Source organism: Cherax quadricarinatus, chromosome 22, assembly GCF_038502225.1.
Source record: "Cherax quadricarinatus isolate ZL_2023a chromosome 22, ASM3850222v1, whole genome shotgun sequence".
NCBI classification, from domain to species: Eukaryota; Metazoa; Arthropoda; class Malacostraca; order Decapoda; family Parastacidae; genus Cherax; species Cherax quadricarinatus.
The window spans coordinates 394,020-411,267 of record NC_091313.1 but is presented as its reverse complement, the minus strand read 5'-3'; the positions used below and the strand labels follow the sequence as shown (position 1 = coordinate 411,267).

The window sequence follows — 17,248 nt, the reverse complement described above, 5'->3', positions numbered from 1 at the left end:
CAACCTTCACCATCACCTGTAACAGTGGGGGACATGTGTATCGGCCCAGAGGTAGTGACCCGCTAGACCCACGCTACACCTGTGGGACCACCAAACACCCAGACTCGCTCTTGGTTTGGGGGTGTTTCAGTGCTCATTGTTGGTGAACTCATTGTGTTTCCCCAAAACCAGTATATGAACCAGTATAATTACCTGGAGTTATTGTGTGACAATTTACCTGAGCCATTGACAATTGTGGGGCTATGGTTTTTATGCAGGATGGTGTACCATATCATACCACCAAATCTGTAGTTCAGTGGCTTAAGGACTGTGAAGTGAGGTTCTTTAATGACTGGCCAGGCAATTCCCCAGACCTAAACCCTATTGAGAACCTCTAGTCAATAGTGAAACAAAGTTTACTGGGCAATGATATCAGTTCCATCCCATGGCTGGAGGCTGCTCTACATGATGCATGGAATAATGTACCTCCCCAAACCCTCAAGAATTTGTGTGAGAGTCTTCCTACATGGCTGAGGGATGTGATTAAGTGTAAAGGATGCAGCACCAAGCATTAAAACCTCAATAAGTGTCCAAATATATACATTATAATCTTTCATAGTATGAGTTTGTGTTTTGGTATGTGTGTGGGGGAGGGGCGGTATAATACCATGACTAGCACTGTAGTCTATACTCTTTACTTGGCAGATGCTAATATTAAATCTCATCATCCATTCATCACCTCACTAGCATAACCCATCTAAGTTGTCATGTAGAGATTTACAATAATTTTTATTTTATTTGCATAGGATTTTTGCATCATCTGCAAATGCCTTTGTAATGGAAGTTCTTTATAAAACACTCTAGCTGTCTCTCCAAAATATTTGAACTCCCCTTTCCTTTTGTTGTTCAACTCTGATTACCTTCTTATCCTTAGGTGCTATGTAACCCAAAGGGTTAATTGTTTTCCTATGAATTATTATTTTATTTATTATCACACTGGCCGATTCCCACCAAGGCAGGGTGGCCCGAAAAAGAAAAACTTTCACCATCATTCATTCCATCACTGTCTTGCCAGAAGGGTGCTTTACACTACAGTTTTTAAACTGCAACATTAACACCCCTCCTTCAGAGTGCAGGTACTGTACTTCCCATCTCCAGGACTCAAGTCCGGCCTGCCAGTTTCCCTGAACCCCTTCATAAATGTTACTTTGCTCACACTCCAACAGCATGTCAAGTATTAAAAACCATTCGTCTCCATTCACTCCTATCAAACACGCTCACGCACGCCTGCTGGAAGTCCAAGCCCCTCGCACACAAAACCTCCTTTACCCCCTCCCTCCAACCTTTCCTAGGCCGACCCCTACCCTGCCTTCCTTCCACTACAGACTGATACACTCTTGAAGTCATTCTGTTTCGCTCCATTCTCTCTACATGTCCGAACCACCTCAACAACCCTTCCTCAGCCCTCTGGACAACAGTTTTGGTAATCCCGCACCTCCTCCTAACTTCCAAACTACGAATTCTCTGCATTATATTCACACCACACATTGCCCTCAGACATGACATCTCCACTGCCTCCAGCCTTCTCCTTGCTGCAACATTCATCACCCATGCTTCACACCCATATAAGAGCGTTGGTAAAACTATACTCTCATACATTCCCCTCTTTGCCTCCAAGGACAAAGTTCTTTGTCTCCACAGACTCCTAAGTGCACCACTCACCCTTTTCCCCTCATCAATTCTATGATTCACCTCATCCTTCATAGACCCATCCGCTGACACGTCCACTCCCAAATATCTGAATACATTCACCTCCTCCATGCTCTCTCCCTCCAATCTGATATCCAATCTTTCATCACCTAATCTTTTTATCCTCATAACCTTACTCTTTCCTGTATTCACTTTTAATTGTCTTCTTTTGCACTCCCTACCAAATTCATACACCAATCTCTGCAACTTCTCTTCAGAATCTCCCAAGAGCACAGTGTCATCAGCAAAGAGCAACTGTGACAACTCCCACTTTGTTTGATTCTTTATCTTTTAACTCCATGTCTCTTGTCAAGACCCTCGCATTTACTTCTCTTACAACCCCATCTATAAATATACTAAACAACCACGGTGACATCACACATCCTTGTCTAAGGCCTACTTTTACTGGGAAATAATTTCCTTCTTTCCTACATACTCTAACTTGAGCCTCACTATCCTCGTAAAAACTCTTCACTGCTTTCAGTAACCTACCTCCTACACCATACACCTGCAACATCTGCCACATTGCCCCCCTATCCACCCTGTCATATGCCTTTTCCAAATCCATAAATGCCACAAAGACCTCTTTAGCCTTATCTAAATACTGTTCACTTATATGTTTCACTGTAAACACCTGGTCCACACACCCCCTACCTTTCCTAAAGCCTCCTTGTTCATCTGCTATCCTATTCTCTGTCTTACTCTTAATTCTTTCAATAATAACTCTACCATACACTTTACCAGGTATACTCAACAGACTTTTTTTTTTTTTTTTTCAACAAGTCGGCCGTCTCCCACCGAGGCAGGGTGACCCAAAAAAAAGAAAGAAAATCCCCAAAAAGAAAATACTTTCATCATCATTCAACACTTTCACCACACTCGTACATTATCACTGTTTTTGCAGAGGTGCTCAGAATACAACAGTCTAGAAGCATACACATATAAAGATACACAACATATCCCTCCAAACTGTCAATATCCCAAACCCCCCCTATAATTTTTGCACTCTCTTTTGTCCCCTTTGCCTTTATACAAAGGAACTATGCATGCTCTCTGCCAATCCCTAGGTACCTTACCCTCTTCCATACATTTATTAAATAATTGCACCAAGCACTCCAAAACTATATCCCCACCTGCTTTTAACATTTCTATCTTTATCCCATCAATCCCGGCTGCCTTACCCCCTTTTATTTTACCTACTGCCTCACGAACTTCCCCCACACTCACAACTGGCTCTTCCTCACTCCTACAAGATGTTATTCCTCCTTGCCCTATACACGAAATCACAGCTTCCCTAACTTCTTCAACATTTAACAATTCCTCAAAATATTCCCTCCATCTTCCCAATACCTCTAACTCTCCATTTAATAACTCTCCTCTCCTATTTTTAACTGACAAATCCATTTGTTAATCTCACTCCAAAACTTTTTCTTATTTTCAACAAAATTTGTTGATAACATCTCACCCACTCTCTCATTTGCTCTCTTTTTACATTGCTTCACCACTCTCTTAACCTCTCTCTTTTTCTCCATATAGTCTTCCCTCCTTTCATCACTTCTACTTTGTAAAAACTTCTCATATGCTAACTTTTTCTCCCTTACTACTCTCTTTACATCATCATTCCACCAATCGCTCCTCTTCCCTCCCGCACCCACTTTCCTGTAACCACAAACTTCTGCTGAACACTCTAACACTACATTTTTAAACCTACCCCATACCTCTTCGACCCCATTGCCTATGCTCTCATTAGCCCATCTATCCTCCAATAGCTGTTTATATCTTTCCCTAACTGACTCCTCTTTTAGTTTATAAACCTTCACCTCTCTCTTCCCTGATGCTTCTATTCTCCTTGTATCCCATCTACCTTTTACTCTCAGTGTAGCTACAACTAGAAAGTGATCTGATGTATCTGTGGCCCCTCTATAAACATGTACATCCTGAAGTCTACTCAACAGTCTTTTATCTACCAATACATAATCCAACAAACTACTGTCATTTCGCCCTACATCATATCTTGTATACTTATTTATCCTCTTATTCTTAAAATATGTATTACCTATAACTAAACCCCTTTCTATACAAAGTTCAATCAAAGGGCTCCCATTATCATTTACACCTGGCACCCTAAACTTACCTACCACACCCTCTCTAAAAGTTTCTCCTACTTTAGCATTCAGGTCCCCTACCACAATTACTCTCTCACTTGGTTCAAAGGCTCCTATACATTCACTTAACATCTCCCAAAATCTCTCTCTCTCCTCTGCATTCTTCTCTTCTCCAGGTGCATACACGCTTATTATGACCCACTTCTCGCATCCAACCTTTACTTTAATCCACATAATTCTTGCATTTACACATTCATATTCTCTTTTCTCCTTCCATAACTGATCATTCAACATTACTGCTACCCCTTCCTGTGCTCTAACTCTCTCAGATACTCCAGATTTAATCCCATTTATTTCCCCCCACCGAAACTCCCCTACTCCCTTCAGCTTTGTTTTGCTTAGGGCCAGGACATCCAACTTCTTTTCATTCATAACATCAGCAATCATCTGTTTCGTGTCATCCGCACTACATCCACGCACATTCAAGCATCCCAGTTTTATAAAGTTTTTCTTCTTCTCTTTTTTAGTAAATGTCTACAGGAGAAGGGGTTACTAGCCCATTGCTCCCGGCATTTTAGTCGCCTCATACGACACGCATGGCTTACGGAGGAAAGATTCTTTTCCACTTCCCCATGGACAATAGAAGAAATAAAGAAGAACAAGAGCTATGTAGAAAAAGGAGAAAAACCTAGATGTATATATATATATATATATGCATGTGCGTGTCTGTGAAGTGTGACCAAAGTGTAAGTAGGAGTAGCAAGATATCCCTGTTATCTAGCGTGTTTATGAGACAGAAAAAGAAACCAGCAATCCTACCATCATGCAAAACAGTTACAGGTTTCTGTTTCACAGTCATCTGGCAGGACGGTAGTACTTCCCTGGGTGGTTGCTGTCTACCAACCTACTACGGTTTTACACATATTTATATATGAATATAATAATAATTTGGCTGTCTCTAGGTTCCAGTGCACCAATCACAACTTTCCTGAATCGCAACAAGAGTACAGTATTGCCTTCATGTTAGCAAGTCTTTTTGTCATTCATTCAACACAGTTATTATAACTCTTAAAGGAATTTTAGCAAGTTTCTTGCCATCTTGACTTCATATAGACTTTTTATTCTCTTTCTTGTAATATTAATTTACATAAAGCAATATTCACTTTCAACTGTCTGTTTACCATACTTGTATGGTAAACAGACAGTTTACCATACAAGTATGGTAAACAAAGTTGTATGGTAAACAGAAAGTTGGAAGAGAATATGCAGAAAGAACTTTTATTGATAGACAATGACACAGCTATGTTCAGAGTTAAGCATAGTGTATAAGAGAAGGTTTGTTCTGCATATAGTGTCTTTCTACTATAACTCTTTTCTTGCGCAACCAATTTCCAGCTCCCCCAAGAAAAAAAAATCATTCTTTAATTTGAGTGTATGTTTTTAGATTTCTAGTTTATTTTACACAAATTTACTGGTTGTAAATACAGGGAAAGTATGTTCCAAACTGGAAAACTGGATGAGCAGTTGCGATCAAAATCTTTGGAACTGGAGGCATTAGAGGCAAAATATGAGCTAGTTAACTCTGCTCTTCGCCTGAGCCATGAGCGAGTGACATCATTAGAAGCAAAGAATAATGCTTTAGAAGAAGAATTACAAAAGAGTCAAGAGGAGGCCTTGCTGCATAAGAAGAATGACAAAGAGGTAATTATTCCTAATATTTTTTATATGTGTACTGCTGTTATTTTATTTCCAGTTAAAGACTAGGAGAAGACAGGAATGGGATGATTTCACTACCCACTGTTCAATGAAGCAAATAGCCTCACAATCTCAACAAAAAGATAATGGAGCTAATTCCATGAACCTGTCCTCTTTCATCTTGTCTTAGCTGCTTTGCCCTGATGGTTAAAACTGCCTTTTCCTCTGTGGAGGAAACCCCGGTGCTGGTGAATGACTCTTGAAAGGAGATTTATTTTCCATTAAAAGCAGGCCTTAGAGAGGGATGTCTGATGTTATCATGGTCGTTTAACATATTTATATATTCTTTCTTTCAACACACCGGCCGTATCCTACCGAGGTAGGGTGGCACAAAAGAAAAAATGAAAGTTTTGCCTTTTACATTTAGTAATATATACAGGAGAAGAGGTTACTAGCCCCTTGCTCCCGGCATTTTAGTCGCCTCTTACAACACGCATGGCTTATGGAGGAAGAATTCTGTTCCACTTCCCCATGGAGGTAAGAGGAAATAAACAAGAACAAGAACTAGAAAGAAAATAGAAGAAAACCCAGAGGGGTGTGTGTATATATGCTTGTACATGTATGTGTAGTGTGACCTAAGTGTAAGTAGAAGTAGCAAGATGTACCTGAAATCTTGCATGTGTATGAGACAGAATAAAAAGACACCAGCAATCCTACCATCGTGTAAAACAATTACAGGCTTTGGTTTTACACTCGCTTGGCAGGACGCTAGTACCTCCTGGGCGGTTGCTGTCTACCAACCTACTACCTAGAACATATTTATATATGGGGTTTAAAAATTGGTAAATAGTTGGGTTTTGAATGCTGGGATTCTGAATGTTCCAAATATTTGGGAGTGGATATGTTTACTGATGGGTCTATGAAAGACAGGTGAACCATGGAAAAATGAAGAGAAAAAAGGTGGGTGGTATGATGAAGCATCTGGGGAAAGAAATTTGTTTATTTAGATAAAAAAAGGGGAATGTACCAGAGTATAGTGGTAATGACATTGCTGGAAGGAGTCTGAAAGCAATTCAGATGTCATGTTCGAGAGCAATGTGTGGTGTGAATTTAGTATTATGCAGAGAATTGGGAGCGTAGAGATTAAAAGACTGTGGGGCTATCAAAGGAATTGCTCTATAGGCATTACCAAACTGGTGATAATTAATTATATAGCAAGAGAAGAGGAATGCCCAAGATGAGAATGATAAGTGTGGGAGATGTGTTTGTGAAGAACTCACAACATTTGGCAATGGACATGTCTGAGTGGAAATAGTCTGTTAGTAGAGAATGAATGAATACCATTTTGTGTTTGCAAAAAATACTGTACTGCACTGCTGAATGTATTTTATAAGAATATGGTAGTACATAATACTGCTTTTGACTTGGGGTGTTTAATGTATTACAAGAGGTTAGAGGTTGCTTATAAATATTTAACATTTTTAATCCTACAATTCTTTTCCATAACTGCTGAATGCTTCCTAACCCCATGACAATGAAAAGCAGGTTGATCCTAATGATGATACACTAAAGCAATTCTTGGCTTTAATTAGTAGGTTGGTAGACAGCAACCACCCAGGGAAGTACTACCGTCCTGCCAGATGACTGTGAAACAAAAACCTGTAACTGTTTTGCATGATGGTAGGATTGCTGGTTTCTTTTTCTGTCTCATAAACACGCTAAGATAACAGGGATATCTTGCTACTCCTACTTACACTTTGGTCACACTTCATAGACACGCACATGCATATATATATATATACATACATCTAGGTTTTTCTCCTTTTTCTAAATAGCTCTTGTTCTTTTTATTTCTTCTATTGTCCATGGGGAAGTGGAAAAGAATCTTTCCTCCGTAAGCCATGCGTGTCGTATGAGGCGACTAAAATGCCGGGAGCAATGGGCTAGTAACCCCTTCTCCTGTATACAATTACTAAAAAAGAGAAGAAGAAAAACTTTATAAAACTGGGTTGCTTAAATGTGCGTGGATGTAGTGCGGATGACAAGAAACAGATGATTGCTGATGTTATGAATGAAAAGAAGTTGGATGTCCTGGCCCTAAGCGAAACAAAGCTGAAGGGGGTAGGAGAGTTTCAGTGGGGGGAAATAAATGGGATTAAATCTGGAGTATCTGAGAGAGTTAGAGCAAAGGAAGGGGTAGCAGTAATGTTAAATGATCAGTTATGGAAGGAGAAAAGAGAATATGAATGTGTAAATTCAAGAATTATGTGGATTAAAGTAAAGGTTGGATGCGAGAAGTGGGTCATAATAAGCGTGTATGCACCTGGAGAAGAGAGGAATGCAGAGGAGAGAGAGAGATTTTGGGAGATGTTAAGTGAATGTATAGGAGCCTTTGAACCAAGTGAGAGAGTAATTGTGGTAGGGGACTTGAATGCTAAAGTAGGAGAAACTTTTAGAGAGGGTGTGGTAGGTAAGTTTGGGGTGCCAGGTGTAAATGATAATGGGAGCCCTTTGATTGAACTTTGTATAGAAAGGGGTTTAGTTATAGGTAATACATATTTTAAGAAAAAGAGGATAAATAAGTATACACGATATGATGTAGGGCGAAATGACAGTAGTTTGTTGGATTATGTATTGGTAGATAAAAGACTGTTGAGTAGACTTCAGGATGTACATGTTTATAGAGGGGCCACAGATATATCAGATCACTTTCTAGTTGTAGCTACACTGAGAGTAAAAGGTAGATGGGATACAAGGAGAATAGAAGCATCAGGGAAGAGAGAGGTAAAGGTTTATAAACTAAAAGAGGAGGCAGTTAGGGTAAGATATAAACAGCTATTGGAGGATAGATGGGCTAATGAGAGCATAGGCAATGGGGTCGAAGAGGTATGGGGTAGGTTTAAAAATGTAGTGTTAGAGTGTTCAGCAGAAGTTTGTGGTTACAGGAAAGTGGGTGCAGGAGGGAAGAGGAGCGATTGGTGGAATGATGATGTAAAGAGAGTAGTAAGGGAGAAAAAGTTAGCATATGAGAAGTTTTTACAAAGTAGAAGTGATGCAAGGAGGGAAGAGTATATGGAGAAAAAGAGAGAAGTTAAGAGAGTGGTGAAGCAATGTAAAAAGAGAGCAAATGAGAGAGTGGGTGAGATGTTATCAACAAATTTTGTTGAAAATAAGAAAAAGTTTTGGAGTGAGATTAACAAGTTAAGAAAGCCTAGAGAACAAATGGATTTGTCAGTTAAAAATAGGAGAGGAGAGTTATTAAATGGAGAGTTAGAGGTATTGGGAAGATGGAAGGAATATTTTGAGGAATTGTTAAATGTTGATGAAGATAGGGAAGCTGTGATTTCGTGTATAGGGCAAGGAGGAATAACATCTTGTAGGAGTGAGGAAGAGTCAGTTGTGAGTGTGGGGGAAGTTCGTGAGGCAGTAGGTAAAATGAAAGGGGGTAAGGCAGCCGGGATTGATGGGATAAAGATAGAAATGTTAAAAGCAGGTGGGGATATAGTTTTGGAGTGGTTGGTGCAATTATTTAATAAATGTATGGAAGAGGGTAAGGTACCTAAGGATTGGCAGAGAGCATGCATAGTTCCTTTGTATAAAGGCAAAGGGGATAAAAGAGAGTGCAAAAATTATAGGGGGATAAGTCTGTTGAGTGTGAGCAAAGTAACATTTATGAAGGGATTCAGGGAAACCGGCAGGCCGGACTTGAGTTCTGGAGATGGGAAGTACAGTGCCTGCACTCTGAAGGAGGGGTGTTAATGTTGCAGTTTAAAAACTGTAGTGTAAAGCACCCTTCTGGCAAGACAGTGATGGAGTGAATGATGGTGAAAGTTTTTCTTTTTCGGGCCACCCTGCCTTGGTGGGAATCGGCCAGTGTGATAATAAAAAAAAAAAAAAATAAGTCTGTTGAGTGTACCTGGTAAAGTGTATGGTAGAGTTATAATTGAAAGAATTAAGAGTAAGACGGAGAATAGGATAGCAGATGAACAAGGAGGCTTTAGGAAAGGTAGGGGGTGTGTGGACCAGGTGTTTACAGTGAAACATATAAGTGAACAGTATTTAGATAAGGCTAAAGAGGTCTTTGTGGCATTTATGGATTTGGAAAAGGCGTATGACAGGGTGGATAGGGGGGCAATGTGGCAGATGTTGCAAGTGTATGGTGTAGGAGGTAGGTTACTGAAAGCAGTGAAGAGTTTTTACGAGGATAGTGAGGCTCAAGTTAGAGTATGTAGGAAAGAGGGGAATTTTTTCCCAGTAAAAGTAGGCCTTAGACAAGGATGTGTGATGTCACCGTGGTTGTTTAATATATTTATAGATGGGGTTGTAAGAGAAGTAAATGCGAGGGTCTTGGCAAGAGGCGTGGAGTTAAAAGATAAAGAATCACACACAAAGTGGGAGTTGTCACAGCTGCTCTTTGCTGATGACACTGTGCTCTTGGGAGATTCTGAAGAGAAGTTGCAGAGATTGGTGGATGAATTTGGTAGGGTGTGCAAAAGAAGAAAATTAAAGGTGAATACAGGAAAGAGTAAGGTTATGAGGATAACAAAAAGATTAGGTGATGAAAGATTGAATATCAGATTGGAGGGAGAGAGTATGGAGGAGGTGAACGTATTCAGATATTTGGGAGTGGACGTGTCAGCGGATGGGTCTATGAAAGATGAGGTGAATCATAGAATTGATGAGGGAAAAAGAGTGAGTGGTGCACTTAGGAGTCTGTGGAGACAAAGAACTTTGTCCTTGGAGGCAAAGAGGGGAATGTATGAGAGTATAGTTTTACCAACGCTCTTATATGGGTGTGAAGCGTGGGTGATGAATGTTGCAGCGAGGAGAAGGCTGGAGGCAGTGGAGATGTCATGTCTGAGGGCAATGTGTGGTGTGAATATAATGCAGAGAATTCGTAGTTTGGAAGTTAGGAGGAGGTGCGGGATTACCAAAACTGTTGTCCAGAGGGCTGAGGAAGGGTTGTTGAGGTGGTTCGGACATGTAGAGAGAATGGAGCGAAACAGAATGACTTCAAGAGTGTATCAGTCTGTAGTGGAAGGAAGGCGGGGTAGGGGTCGGCCTAGGAAGGGTTGGAGGGAGGGGGTAAAGGAGGTTTTGTGTGCGAGGGGCTTGGACTTCCAGCAGGCATGCGTGAGCGTGTTTGATAGGAGTGAATGGAGACAAATGGTTTTTAATACTTGACGTGCTGTTGGAGTGTGAGCAAAGTAACATTTATGAAGGGATTCAGGGAAACCGGCAGGCCGGACTTGAGTCCTGGAGATGGGAAGTACAGTGCCTGCACTCTGAAGGAGGGGTGTTAATGTTGCAGTTTAAAAACTGTAGTGTAAAGCACCCTTCTGGCAAGACAGTGATGGAGTGAATGATGGTGAAAGTTTTTCTTTTTCGGGCCACCCTGCCTTGGTGGGAATCGGCCGGTGTGATAATAAAAAAAAAAAAAAAATATTTCCATTTTGGCATTCAGTTGAAGAATCTCCCCTATTATTTGCTTTTATTTCTTATTGCTCTATATATAACTAATCATAACTAAATGTTTGCATTAGGCCTGAAGGTCCAATCCCCAACCTTTAATATAAATGTTTTACTTTTTAAGAATGTAACAGAAGTAGATGTTTATTGTGTTCTGATTAGCTTAAAGTGTTTTAATTCCTTGATAGCCATTAGTATATTGATAAATGATTGATTTGTGGATTTAAAAGTGCTAGACCCAATTGATTATTCAGTGCCTTGAATGTAAAAAGTTACTGACATGACCAATATTCTGCAATCTTAACAATTTGCTATCATTACCAAGTCAATTATTGTTGTAAATTATTTGTCATAATTTAGAAATAATCAGAAGTCAGTCAAAACATTTCATTGTTGATCTTGTATATATTGGTTTATTTGTATATTTATAACTCAATCCCAGTGAGAGTCAGTATAACCAAAATTTGTCACAGTCTTCCCCATACCCAGGAGCAGGTTTTAGCCTAAACGGTATTCCTAAATTTTAATTTGGGGGTGGCACACCTCGGGGGTGGGGGTGGCATTTTATTTGCATTATGTTGAGTAGTACAAGCTATTTTTGTATTGATTTTGAAAACACGTGTGGCATTCCAAAATTTTAATTTGGGTCAGCATCCCTTGGGGAGCATTTTTTTTTTTTTACTGGTAAATAATTTTAAAGCTCTTTTTATACTGATTTCAAAAAGATGTAATGTGCTTCAAATTTTTAACTCTTGGAGGTAGGGGCAGCACTCCTTGGGGGTATTATTTTTAGGTCTCTTCATATTGAGTGGCACATTTTAAAGTTCTTTACATACTGATTTCAATAATATGTTTCCAACCTAGCTTAATAAGGTTTGATACAGAAACATAGCTCAATAGAAATAGATACAGTTGTGTTTTGGAGCCAAAAAATTAAGATACACTCACCTTCTGACAAGGTGGACAAGGGGGCAAAGATTTTAGAAACTCTCAGAAGACCTACCAAACAAAGAAAGATTTCCAGTAATTATTTGTACACATACAGTGTGTTGAAAGTGTTGAATAATGATGAAAGTATTTTCTTTTTGGGGATTTTCTTTCTTTTTTGGGTCACCCTGACTCTGTGGGAGATGGCCGACTTGTTAAAAAAAAAAAAAATTACAGCGTTTACTTGCGGTAAACTAATTACATGTATGTATGTCTGGTCAACGCTGGGCTATTTAGTCACATTCCATAAACCATACCCATAAGTTTTTCAAAATCATAGGCCAGTCAGATTATAGAAACCACCATGGTGCAATAAAAAAAATTCTCCTGGCCAGAGATGAGGGTACTGACATTTAATCTAAGAGAGATGCTACATCAGGTTTTTTTTTCTCAGATCAGGAACCCTTTACCACCATAATGGGCTCCTCTTGAAGAAATTTATTATGATATGGACATTATATCTTGAAGAAATTAATCTTAACCTTGCTGAAAAATTTCTTTTTATTCACATGCTCTATGTGGAATATGTAATGTACATTCACAGATGAGAATATTGTTCTTATATTTAAGGAACTGGAGCATGTTAGATCAGAACATAACCAAGAAGTAAGATTGCAACAGAAAACTATCAGTCACCTTGAGGCACAGGTCTGTACATACATGTTGTTTTTAAATTCATTGGTTCTTTCTTGTCAAGGCAGTGTAATATACTTGGTGTATAAGTATATTGCATGAACAAGTAGCAGAATATATACAATTTGATGAATAAACTTTTGCCAGAATATGACTCAAGCTTTTAAGTGTTTTTGATGAGATAAGCATAATGAAAATATGAAGTAACTTATTGATATTTTTAATGCTGTTTCCTCTAATGAAACTTGCTTAGTACATAGTTATTACAATTTTTAATTTCTCTTTGTCAGACTGTCTTTGGCAATTCTTATAACCTTGGATTCAGCTTCATCATTTTCACTTTACTAAATAGTTTTAGGTTTTGAGTGCTAGGGGGGCTTGGACATCCAACAAGCTTGTAAGTGCATTAGACTGGAGTGAGTAGAGGTAAATGGTTTTTATTACTTGATGTGCTGTTGGAGTGCAAGCAAGGTAACATTTATGAAAGGATTCAAGAAAATTGGTTAGTTGGATTTGAGTTCTGGAGTGGGAAGTACAGTGGTTGCATTCTGAAGGAGGAGTGAAGATATTGCACATTAGAGGGCCATCTGATTTGTGTCACCATGATTGAATGAGGCACCATGAAAGTTTTTTCTCCTTGTTTTGGTCACCCTGCATTAGTAGTGGGAAATGATTGGTGTGTTAATCCCTTAACTATGGTATACCCTGAAAATAAAATTCTTGTGTGGGAAGATTTAAAATTTTTTTTTTCTACAGTTTGAAAGAGTATATTTTTCTGAATTGAATAAGACTAAAATGAGTAGAATCTGATAAAAACTTGCCATTTATGATGGCACCATTGGTGCTAAAGTGTCATTTATTTTTTTTCAGTTTCTAGTTTTGATGAGCCAAATAAGGTGCTATTTTAATTTTTTTTTTTTTGGTATTCACTGGTTAACACTAAGTGCCACATTTTACAATGAAAATATCCTGATTTCAAGCAAAAACAGTACTGGAAATAAGTTGGGAAGCAAACTGTACAAAAATGGGCCGCGGGGGTGTTGATCCCCGGGATACCCTCCAGGTATCTTGTATATAATGATTGTTTGTCATGAACACTATGTACTACAGGTTTTTATTGCCACATTAGAACTATTTCAAGATATTATATTCCTCAAAACATGGATTGAGGCACAGTAGAATATCACATAATTTTTTTTATTAACACATCGGCCATCTCCCACCAAGGCAGGGTGGCCCGAAAAAGAAAGGCTTTCATCATCATTCACTCTATCACTGTCTTGCCAGAGGCACGCTTACACTACAGTTATTGAACTGCAGCATTAATACCCCTCCTTCAGAGTGCAGACACTGTACTTCCCATCTCCAGGATTCAAGTCCATCCTGTACTTGTTTACTTGGCTTTCTGCTTGTGCACTGACATACACGACATCTTTTCTGTGCTTTCTTCTTCTCAGTAGCAGGAATAGTATTAGGGAAGTGTGCACCAGTCTTCAGTCACAATGGATTGCTTTCACTACCATGATGGCGACATGTCTACCAGATAAATGGAATTCTGGCCAATTTGGGTTTCTGTCCAGTTTTCACCTGAAATATATGGTGTGCATTTAGCATTGCAGCATCGAACAGTGAAAAAAAATTCATATATCATCTCCTGACACATTCCACAGACCAATTTGCATAAATGATTTGTTTACTAAACACACATTGTTGTTGTACTCAGTGACCACAAATGGTTTCACAATACTGTTACCCAGTCAACCTTTCCAGTTTCCTTCATATGATGCCTATGTATGGTCATCAACATTGTTATACCTCTTTTGTATTGGCATTGACCCACCATCATGTCATTGGTATCGAGTGATTCATGAATGATGACATGTGTTTTCTATTTCCTTTCGTTGTCCTGCATGTGTCTGTGTTGTTTTCTTGGAGGAAATTGGAAAGAAATTGGCGTATGTACCAATTATTTATGAGTAGGGCATACCTCTTACTTAGATATGGCTCCATCATATTCCTCACAGCTGCATCAGAGTCCTACCATGTTGTGTGTATTTTCCAAAGTTTTCATTCCTTTATAGACAGTAGCATCTGTCACTATACCAGTTTAGCAGTCACACATCACAAAAAATTTGAAAACCAACTGATGTTGTTTTCTTGGTATACAGGCAGGGCCTACTTTACAGAGCTTCTCTTTACAGCGTTTCGTTAATACAACTGTTTTCAGTTATACCTATTCTTCATTTATTCCGATTTCCTACAGTAAATATATATACCACTCACTATAAGCTAAGGAAGAAAATATTTAAAGGTAAGTAATGTATTTACTATACTATATGCATTGTTTAGTCCTAGCTCTATTGCTCTCTCAGTATATGACAGTGTAAACATGTTATCAGACTTTTATATAAGAATATAAGAACATAAGACAGAAGGAACACTGCAACAGGCCTACTGGCTTAAGCCAATGCCTTGACTTAGTCAGGTCAGTCACATCACTTAAGGGAGGAGCATGGCATCCGACCTAGTAGCACAAGCTAGTCAGGTCTAACTCATACCCACTCATGTATTTATCCAACCTATTTTTAAAACTACACAACATCTTAGCTTCTATGATGGGAGTTTGTTCCACTCATCCACAACTCTGTTACCAAACCAGTGCTTTCCTATATCCTTCCTGAATCTGAATTTTTCCAATTTAAAACCATTGCATATGCATTTGAAAGTAAAAAAAGGCTGTTTTTCACTTTACAGTAGTAGCCTGGAGCCTAACCTGCTGTAAAAGCAGGACCTGCCTGTATATTACCTGAAGGAAAGTCTTCCTTTGAATAAAATCAAAGACTCTTTTATGACAACTTTCTTGAATGGATAGAAATACTTACTGAATTTGTTTCAGGTAAATAATTACTACTTGTATTTTGTAGAGCAAATCATCCCACTGGGGATTATTTTTATCAGACAGCCGACTTGTTAAAAAAAAAAAAATGCAAAATATGCAGCAGTAGGAAAAAGCTATCATTGGACATGATTTGACCAAAAGTTGGTGTTGCTGTAAGTCTTTCTGCACTCCAATACAGTTCTTGGATATATTGTTCTTATAGGTGTGTGGCATCAGCTTTAGTGTTGCAAGGAAGAAATGCAGCTCTGCAACAGCAGTGGCCTTCTGCTTTCAAAGCCATGTATTCAGAGAAACACATGAATTGGCCACTGTGTACTTGTAATAGTTATTTGTTTGGGCAACAGTAATGTTCATCAGTGTGTCACTGAAGAATAACTGAAAGTAGTCAGGTTCAGTGGAATCATCTGTTATTGGACAGTTTGGCTGAATTCATCAAGTTTTGAAATATCTGGGACAAATGAGGTACTTTCCATCCAGTTCTACACCCTGTTGGTCTGTAGGTCTGTCATTGTTAGCATGGCCACTGCTGCTGCCACAGCTGGGAGTGGTGATGTCATTGCTGCTGGCATTGTCATGGCTGTTGGTGTCACAGCTTGTACTGTCAAGGGTGGTGGTGTCACTGTTGTTCGTGTTGGCATGGCTGAGGCTGTTGCCACTGCAGTTGGTACTGTCACTGCTGCTGTCATAGCTGGTGTTGGTGCTACATGTGATTTTTTGATACTAATGAAAGCACCATCAATGTCATGATCACTAGTGATAGGATGATACTATCACTGTCACTAGTGATAGTATCATCCTGTCTAGATGTGCTGCCATGGAACAATGAATCAGCACATGGCTGAGAGTCAGACCTAGTGCAACGCTGCACTGGTGTTTGTTTTATTGGCGAATATTCTGCATCATTATCACCTGATTTGGCACTCTCCTCCTTATACACACTTCTCCATTGTCATTACCCACATCTCTTCAATCACTATCAGTTTTTGGGGTAAAGAGCCTTCAGCATCTCCTTTATTATGCAGTAGTTTTGAGGTGGAACTGCAATGCTATATCTTGTGTTGAACTGGCAATATTTTCATTCCTGTCTCCCTCGAAATTGGAACATGGTGCTCCATTTTCACCCTCCTCAATGTCACTGGTGTCTTCATTGATCAGTATGTATTTATTTTTTCATAATTTACTGTGAAAAATGTTGGTGTGTCAGCTTACCATTTTGAGCCTATGTTTATTGGGTGATATTACCGGGTGATATTACCCACAGTGACCCCACACATACCCAGTGGGTTGGCTTTTTTTCCTTATGATGCATGAAGTAGCTACCTACCCAAACAAACAACACAACCAAGACCTAAAATCGTGGCATGTGGAAAAAGTTGTGCATACTAATATGTCAGACACGTTGTCATCACTTTCACACTAGCACACTGGACACAGTTAACCTTTTCAGGGTTTCTGACGTACTAGTACGGCTTACGCACCAGGGTTATTGATGTACTAGAACGCCTAAATTCTAGCGCCTTCAAATCTAGTGAGAGAAAGCTGTTAGGCCTACATATGAAAGAATGGGTCTATGTGGTCAGTGTGCACAGTATAAAAAAATCCTGCAGCACACAGTGCATAATGACAAAAAAAAAAAAACTCCGACTGTGTTTTTGGTTTAAAACAGAGACTTTGCAGTGTATTTTCGTATGGTATTTATGGTTGTATTCTAGTTTTCCTGGTCTCATTTTAT

At 39.1% G+C, this 17,248-nt stretch overlaps 1 protein-coding gene across 3 annotated transcripts in view; it reads left to right on the top strand.

Moving 5' to 3' along the window:
• Positions 1-17,248, top strand: part of LOC128689767 (leucine-rich repeat-containing protein 45) — a 70,049-nt gene that overhangs the window by 23,692 nt on the left and 29,109 nt on the right. For all 3 annotated transcript variants that reach the window (XM_053778226.2, XM_053778227.2, XM_053778228.2), the window contains 2 exons: positions 5,321-5,534; positions 12,555-12,632. In XM_053778226.2, coding sequence (XP_053634201.1) covers positions 5,321-5,534; positions 12,555-12,632 — 292 coding nt within the window. The remainder of the gene's footprint in view (positions 1-5,320; positions 5,535-12,554; positions 12,633-17,248) is intronic.